The 9332-nt window shown below is 39.6% G+C and overlaps 1 protein-coding gene across 1 annotated transcript; it reads left to right on the forward strand.

Moving 5' to 3' along the window:
- The first annotated feature begins 5804 nt into the window (after nucleotides 1-5804).
- LOC129409273 (apolipoprotein L4-like) lies at nucleotides 5805-7715 on the forward strand. Its single transcript, XM_055154926.1, has 2 exons — nucleotides 5805-6388; nucleotides 6707-7715. The coding sequence occupies exons 1-2, from the start codon at nucleotides 5907-5909 to the stop codon at nucleotides 7527-7529; spliced, it is 1305 nt and encodes a 434-aa protein (XP_055010901.1). The 5' UTR covers nucleotides 5805-5906; the 3' UTR covers nucleotides 7530-7715.
- Nucleotides 7716-9332: the final 1617 nt, after the last annotated feature.

Below are 9332 nucleotides of genomic sequence, written 5' to 3' on the forward strand. Positions count from 1 at the left end.
ATATGTGTCTGTCAGTATCCCCCATGTGTCAAAGTCATTTAAGTTGTACAACCGTCACATTCTCGAGGAAAACTCGTGAACTCCTGAATGCTTTGGAGTTTAGAAAAAAAATAGTTGTTCAACATTACAAAATTGATAACTAAACAAATTAGACTAAGAAAGGGATTATGCCGCATTTTTATGATAGCCTCGTTTTCATATAGTCCATATTGTGACATGCACAGTTCTCAACTCCAGTGTTAAATTAGACTTGGTTCCATATAGAACAGAATAGAATAGAAAGTATTTATTGTCATTTACACAGTATAATGAGATGCAGAGCTGCTCCTTCAAAGTGCAAAAAAAACTAACAAATTAACAGTTCTCAGTGTAAAGTTGAGTTCAGTTTGATGACAGCTGGAGAATGGACCTGAAGCTCCTGCCAGAAGGCAACAGGTTGAAGAGGTCGGGGTGTGTATTGTCCTTGATGTACAGGTAGAAAAACTGATCAAAGTTTATTGAAATACAGAAACATAACAAGAAATTCTACCAGTGTCACCATATTTGGCCTGTTGAGGGGAAAAACAGTTTTTTCCTCCTGTGCTGCTGAATCTGGCAACAGAAAAATGTCACTTTGTAAACTGAATGTCTCTCCTCACTCTTCACCCCCATATCATACAACATCTACTACTAAATGATAATATAGAGTGTTCAGAGTCACAGTAGTGAACATGACTTTATTTTAGGAAGTTCACACAGGCTGAATCTGTGGCTTCATTTGTCTCTTTAAATTTGTGCATGTCCCAGCAACTTTGTCATTTTAGCTGCAAACATTTTCAATAAATGTATTTATCCCTAATGCAAAAGATATTTGGTGGAATTAGGTTCAAAACACCCAATTACATTGCAGAAAATAAACTTTATAAATGTTTTACATTATTATAACTATGAACAGATGAGTTTCCAAACATCAGGAGATGTGCACACAGCCGGGAGCAAGACATGCTTTCTAGTTGACTGGCTGTTGTAGACTTTTGTGTGGTGTGTGTACTCTTGCTGACGCCTTTAGTATAAACATATCATGTTGTGTTTGGATCTTAATTGTTTAATTTGCTCTCATAATAACTTTATATTCTGTAGCTGCAGGAGGATCAGTTTTGTCTCAGTCTGCACCAGCTCCTTGTTTTACTGTCACTGTTGTTTATTCATCCAGATACTTTGTCATGTCTGAATGTTACGATGTCAAAATTATCCACTGATGTCAAAGTTTAATAAAATTACGCTCTGAGTTTTGTCTTTTGAGTTTTCATTTGCATCATTAGTCTGTTCATCCACAGAATGACCAAGTGTGTGAACAGAAAAGTTTAAAACCAATGAGCTGATCTGAATATTTAACACTTTATAGGACACTGACATCATGTCCAACAAAGTTGTGGAAATTGCAACATCTTTGTGTTTATGTCTCTGTCTGTGTCTCTTAACCCTTGTGCACCTTTAAAAATAGTTACACCTTTGGTCCTTTGTGACAAAAATGTACATCAAAAAAGAATATCAATATTTTTATGCAGTACAGATTTGTGCCCAATGTTTTTATATCAGTGTCTTCATTTACTTGTGGTCCACAGGATTTCATCTCTGTTTTTTTGTTGTCCTGTTGACTTCATCAGACCAAGACCTGCAGCACTGGGGCGGTTTGCAGCCAAGTGTGAAGTGACTGGGATGAGAATCAGCTCTTCTAAGTCCGAGTCCATGGTTCTCAACTGGAAAAAGGTGTCTTGTCCTCTCCGGGTGGGTGGAGAGTCTCTGCCTCAAGTGGAGGAGTTCAAGTATCTCGGGGTTTTGTTCACGAGTGAGGGAAGGACGGAACGTGAGATTGACAGGCGGATCGGTGCAGCGTCTGCAGTGATGCAGTCGCTGTATCAGACTGTTGTAGTGAAGCGGGAGCTGAGTCGAAAGTCGAAGCTCTCGATTTACCGGTCAGTCTTTGTTCCTACTCTCACCTATGGTCATGAGCTCTGGGTAATGACCGAAAGGACGAGATCGCGGATACAAGCGCTGGAAATGAGTTTCCTCCGCAGGGTGGCTGGGCGCTCCCTTAGAGATAGAGTGAGGAGCTCAGTCACACGGGAGGAGCTCGGAGTAGAGCCGCTGCTCCTCCACATCAAGAGGAGCCAGTTGAGGCTCGGGCAGCTGTTCCGGATGCCTCCTGGACGCCTCCCTCAGGAGGTGTTCATGTCCCACCGGGAGGAGGCCCCGGGGAAGACCCAGGACACACTGGAGGGACTATGTCTCTGGACCACCTCAGGGTTCCCCCGGAGGAGCTGGGGGACATGTTTGGGGTGAAGAAAATCTGGGAGTCCCTGCTTAGACTGCTGCCCCCGCAACCCGGCCCCTGATAAGCAGATGAAAATGGATGGATGGTCTTCATTTACTTCTGCTCTAATCATACACACTAAAAATTATATAATATTTTGACATTTTAACCCTGTATATATATATAATATATATATTTGGTTTGGTTTTTTGGTTGTTGTTGTTTTTTTGTTTTGTTTTTTCAGCAAAAGTACCAAATTATATGCCTGTGCATGTTTTTTCTAACTAATTTTAATTTGTATGTGTTGGGATTATCAGAGGCTGGGGATGTCATAAAATAGTCCCAGCACTGATTTTGACTTTTTTTTGTTTTTGCACAAAATGCTGTTTTCCCCTAAACCCCATTGACTTCCATTATAAACACACATTTTTTGGTCGCACTGACATAACACTAGAAAATCATAAATTGTGGATTTTCACAGGTTTCTCCTGTTAAGAAAAGGTTAAGTTTGTGATTTTTACAATTTGATTTCCAATGGAGTTCTATGGGATTTACAGTCATTGTGTACAGGAGGGTTCTGGGGTCATATACTTGCCTGGGGGTGTTGGGGGGATGTGTGTGTGTGTGTGTGTTCACATACATGAGTCTGTGTGGGGGGTGAAGGGGGGTCACATTTGCATTGTGTAAAAATGTGTAAAAATGTGTGAAAATGTAAATATTATGATCATGCTTGAAATGGTGAACTGAAAAATCATAGGAGCAAATACAAAGTGAAAGTACAAAACATAATTTATCTGGCGCTCTGCTTATGAAACAGGTTCAGCCTCACTTTATGCAAACACACTTTAACAAACACGTTGGCATCAGAATAAGATAAATAATGAAACTCATGATGGTGATAGTCAGCGGAGCATATGATCTGTTAAACACTGTTAAACTGTAAACACTGTTAAACACGCAGCTATTATAGAAACAACATGTGCAGAAGGCAAAACAACTTTATTTGTACAGCACAATTCACTTAGCAGAAATTCAAAGTGTGTTTTAGAATAAGAAAGACATTAAAATCACAACAGAAACATTCAAAACACAAATCAACATAAAATGAACATTAAAAGAAGAGTGCAGAATAAAAACCTTTCAGTCATATGCAGAACTAAACAAAACTGTTCTGATTTAAACAGAGTCAGAGTCGAGTCTGTCTCACATGTTCAGACTGTTCCAGGTTTTTGCTGCATGAATCTGAAACTCTGACTCCTCGTGTTTAGTCGTGACTCTGGGCACCAACAGGAGGTCGGTCCTTGAGCTCCTCAGTGTGCAGACGGTTCATGTGACACTAACATGTCACAGATGGACTTTGGTGCTCGGACTTGGAGAGACTTGTACAAGCAGAGACACTTTAAAGTGTTTGAGCCATAGGAGACAGAGCAGAGACCTGAGACCAGGACGCGTGTCACAGTGTTATCTGGGGGCCACATTCTGGCTCCTGACTGTGATGGGGGCCGAGGTCGGGTCGGCCGTATAACAGAATTGTTTGACCCTGACAACGCAGATTCTATTCTTTGAAAACTTCCACACTTTCTTTACATATCAGACAAACTGCACGGTCCTCACACTGAACAAAAAAATAATCGGTAGTCCACTGTTCTTTGAAAACTCGACATTCTCTGTCAATTTTTTGTACTTTAACACTTGACATTTTGCTGTTTTTAACTGCACGTGTGTTTACTGTCACTGTCTGATCTCGAGTTTGTCAAATGATGAAAATTTGGCAGCAAATGTAAATACGTCATATAATTATTCAAATATAAACATAATTTTTTATTGAAAAAAAAAAAAAAAAGATGCACATGTTTTATTATTTGCAAATAAGTAATTTAAAAATAGGCCATGACAACTTTTAAGGATTGCCTCATAGGGCCAGTTCAAGTGGTGGGGGCCGGTCACAGGGGCGTGTCGGGCCGGAGTCGGCCCACAGGCCTTAGTTTGATGACCCCTGGGTTAAAGTAGCACAAGCCCCGCCCACATGAGTTTTAAGAGTCGCACCTGAGAGGAGCCAGAAGCAGAACCACCAGAGCTGCCAACATGTCTGCCTCAAGGTACTGTGGGACCTTTTGTTTTCATTCTATCAGCAGTGACAGTAGTAGATTAAACTCTGATCAAATACAAATATAGAACAGAGGGACTGGAGGTAACTGTCACTTCTTCTTTGGGCACTTATACTTTTCTCTACCCCTCTACTTTACTTCTCAAACTTTCTCAAATAGATAACTATTTTAAATTTGTGAAGCAGAAGTCTTGAGTTGTTTTTTCTTCTCTTAAGTATCATAAGAGCAGAGACCAGAGGATCTCTAACTGTGGTTAGAGAAACAACAGATGCAACTAGTCAGAATAATCTGCACTTCTTCATATGGCTCAAGTTTTATCTTGTTTTAGCAACTTTTATACAAACATTTATTGACAATTTGGAATATTAATAGAAATGGTGTTGCAACAACACCACCTCAAATCTAGTTTGGAGAAATAGAATCTAAGTTATCTAAGCAGAACCTTACAACACATATTTTGGTCTGTAATGGTAATGGCAACACAGTATTTTTGAACATCCCTGTTAGTGGTATGTAAAAAATCAAATGCAGGGCAATACTGCATTACAAGCTAATTATGATTATAATATAGAATATAATGTCATTAAAAGTTAATCAGTAAGTAATTTTTACATAACATGTTGATTTTAAATACTGTTTGATAAATACTAATCTGTGACAAGATAAAGAAATAACTAAAGCCTGTATGTTTTTCAGGAACAGACTGAAGAGGTTTTTGAGACAGTACATCTCTGTTACCTTCACTGACATTAACACAGTGACAGACTTCATCAACAAAAGCTCTCAATGGATAGAGGAAAGAGAGGAAGAGTCAAAGAAAATGAGAAGAGCAGAAAAGGACCCAGAGAGCGGCTACAGAGATGAGGCTGGTCTGAAGGAGGGACTGGAGTCGACTCTGAGGGGTCTGAANAGACCAGAGGATCTCTAACTGTGGTTAGAGAAACAACAGATGCAACTAGTCAGAATAATCTGCACTTCTTCATATGGCTCAAGTTTTATCTTGTTTTTAGCAACTTTTATACAAACATTTATTGACAATTTGGGAATATTAATAGAAATGGTGTTGCAACAAACACCACCTCAAATCTAGTTTGGAGAAATAGAATCTAAGTTATCTAAGCAGAACCTTACAACACAGATTTTGGTCTGTAATGGTAATGGCAACACAGTATTTTTGAACATCCCTGTTAGTGGTATGTAAAAAATCAAATGCAGGGCAATACTGCATTACAAGCTAATTATGATTATAATATAGAATATAATGTCATTAAAAGTTAATCAGTAAGTAATTTTTACATAACATGTTGATTTTAAATACTGTTTGATAAATACTAATCTGTGACAAGATAAAGAAATAACTAAAGCCTGTATGTTTTTCAGGAACAGACTGAAGAGGTTTTTTGAGACAGTACATCTCTGTTACCTTCACTGACATTAACACAGTGACAGACTTCATCAACAAAAGCTCTCAATGGATAGAGGAAAGAGAGGAAGAGTCAGAGAAAATGAGAAGAGCAGAAAAGGACCCAGAGAGCGGCTACAGAGATGAGGCTGGTCTGAAGGAGGGACTGGAGCCGACTCTGAGGGGTCTGAAGGAGATGCAGATCTTTCTGGAGGCAGTGGAGAAGTTAACAGTGACTTCAGCTCATGTGTTTGACCAGAACCTGGTTCAACTGCTGTCTGAAGAAACTGATCTGGAGTCAGTGAAGAGGATCATATCTTTCTGTCGGCTCATCAGTGCTACGCTCCTCTCGTTCAAACGAGACAATGCAGCTTTCTTCAGCCCCAAACTGGAGAATCTGGAAGTGATGAAAGTTCAGCTAAAACAGTACATCACAAACATCAAACACATCTGTGGTTTCCTCAGACAAGAATCCCTGACAGATTTGTGTTTGGACATTTATTCAGTTGATGTGGATCTATCAGGAGTATCTGAAGGTGACATTGAGCAGATGTTTCTTCACTTGAAGCTGCTCCAAGAAATCAGGTACAACACACACAACATGTTCACATGCCCAGTGCTCAGAAGCTTCACTAAAACACAGACAACAGTTTTGATTTACATTGATCAGTGGAGGCCTCAGGTTTCCCAGTGTGAGTCCAGTCTGAGACCCTGAACCTCAAGTCAGCAGCCACTGTCAAGTCCCAGAAGTAATTTGGAAAAAAAACTCAGTACTACATCCAGACACTGATCTATTAATTTTGGAATCAAATCAAAGTTTTGTCAAAGTGTCACATAATTGCAAATATCGTCTTTCAAACCTTTGTACAGTTTAAATTTTACAGTTTACATGTTTTGTTCCAGGGACGACAAACACTTCAGGACAGTGTTCTTGTTCCAGGACAGACACAGAACCTTCATGGACGAGTTCAGACAGAAGAAGAAGGTGATGCTGCAGTTTCTGGAGGACGTAGAGATCTGTGCAGTGAAGTTAGATAAAATGACAAAAGGGACACGGATCTCCAATGTGGCGGGCAGTTCAGTGGGGGTGGTGGGAGGGATACTGTCCATCGTCGGTTTGGCTCTGATCCCTGTAACATTTGGGGCGTCTATGGCTCTGATTGGGACTGGAGCTGGACTTGGAGTTCTTTCAGGAGCAAGCGCTGTAACCACCCTGGCTGTAGAAAAGGGAGTCAACCATACACAAAAGAAAGAGGCTGAAAAGAGATTTGGAAACTTTATGGAAGATATGAACTTTCTGCAGAATTGTCTGGATGATGTTATCAACCAACATATTGAAAATGTCCCAGAAAACCCCATAACTCCGAATCCCAAGATGGCCAATGATTGTGCTTCTGTTTTTAAAGGTGGTAATATAATTGGAAAAGGTGCAGAAGTGGGCGTAGCAGCTGCCAAAGGTGCAGTGGCCATTGGCAAAGCTGCAAGAGGCGGGTTCATTGCACTAAATGCCATTTTCATTGGTGTGGATGTGTTTCTTATTGTCAATAACAGCATAGATCTGTACAAAGGTGCTCCAAATGAGGACTCAAAGTTCCTGAGGGCCAGAGCAGCTCTGTGGAAGTCAGAGATCAACTCTATGCAGCAGATCTGTGATTCTCTGGAGGAAGGGCAACAACAATATGAAGATAAAAAACAACAACTCCAGAGGCTCTTCTATGAGGGCTGAGGGAGAGTCTGAACATGACAAAGCACTTATTTTAAGACTTATGTGTTTGTGAAACATGACAGTATATATAAATATGTGTGTGATGTAAAAGAGTCAAGAGTACAGGGCAGTGTGAAGCAGAGTCTGCAGCTGTGCCCATCCAGACCCAATGTAAGTGTAATGTTTCTGTTTTATGTAAATATGCTGTTTCCACTGATTTAAACTCACCTTTTGTTTTGCTCTACTTAAATAAAAATCATAAAATAATCATAAATCATGAATTCTATTGTGTTACTGCTGTATTAGTGTTTCATTTTTCAACTGAGCTTGAACAAAGATGATCTGGGCTTTATAAAAAGATCACCATGACTGTGGCCCCTTTCATGGTTTTATTTTAACACTTGTTCATGAATGTATTTATCAAACTCAGTATTTATCAAACTCAGTATTTATCAAACTCAGTATTTATCAAACTCAGTATTTATCAAACTCAGTATTTATCAAACTCAGCATTTATCAAACTCAGTATTTATCAAACTCAGTATTTATCAAACTCAGCATTTATCAAACTCAGTATTTATCAAACTCAGCATTTATCAAACTCAGTATTTATCAAACTCAGTATTTATCAAACTCAGTATTTATCAAACTCAGCAGGGGCATTGGTGATTTCGGGGGCATTTCTTTGGGGTATTGACATTTACAAACACATCACATATTTAGATCACCATGTTCCTTTTATCATTCTGAAAATTCTACATTTTCCAAGACGTTATATCATCTTTAATAACTTTCAGTTACATTTTTGATACGCTGATTTTCCCTTCCTTTATTCCTCATGCTAAGTCACTCCCCCTTCAGAGCATCACAACACAATCAGTGTGCATCCCACTAATGAAACTACTGCACATTGCATCAGGTTTGTGAACTTGTAGTGTGTTGTTTTGTGTTTGAATTGTCACATTGAACAGACTCATATTATTACTGTCAAAGCCTGATCCCGTCAGATCTCAGAAACTCAGCAGGACCTGGTCTGGTCTGGACTTGGATGGAGACACTGGGAAAATCAGGAGCCACAGGAGGCGCCAGTGGCAAAAATGTCATTGTGTCCTTAGACAAGACACTTCACTCACATTTCCTAGTATGAAAGTGGTGTGTGTGTGTGTGTGTGTGTGTGTGTGTGTGTGTGTGTGTGTGTGTGTGTGTGTGTGTGTGTGTGTGTGTGTGTGTGTGTGTGTGTGTGTGTGTGTGTGTGTGTGTGTGTGTGTTTGTGTGTGATGGTGGTGGTTGGAGGGGCCACTTCTGTCAGTCTGTCCCAGGGCAGCTGTGGCTACAACAGTACTTTACCATCACCAGGTGTAGAGTGAATGAATAATGCTGAATAATGCTCTGTAAAGTGTCTTTGTGACAAAAATGTCTGTGAAAAGCGCTGTATAAATAAAGACGTACTTACGTACTAGAAAACAGCGTCTTATGCCTGTGGTGTGATCAGTGATGCATCAATCTTACTTCTCATATTACTAATAAAAGAGAACGCAAAAGTAAAACTCATGAAAAGGTGAGTCTCGAACCCCAGTCTTCCACATCCTGACCCACAGCCTAATGCAATGAGTTATTCTTCTACTGGTTTACATTTTTTTTTTTCACTGCTGAGAAAAAAAAAAAAAAAAAAACACTTAGAAAATAGAGCCCAAATAACGTGCCTCTTTTTTTCTCTCTTTTGCCACTCAGGTCTTCCGTAGCCTGACTGTGCTATGCATTTTTTTTTTTTTTTTTTTTACTTTTAAATTGCTGTTCCTTGCATTTGCACCTGTACAAAATTTA

Source organism: Boleophthalmus pectinirostris, unplaced genomic scaffold (assembly GCF_026225935.1).
Source record: "Boleophthalmus pectinirostris isolate CB_2022bp ecotype Guang Dong unplaced genomic scaffold, ASM2622593v1 HiC_scaffold_19, whole genome shotgun sequence".
Classification (NCBI taxonomy): Eukaryota; Metazoa; Chordata; class Actinopteri; order Gobiiformes; family Gobiidae; genus Boleophthalmus; species Boleophthalmus pectinirostris.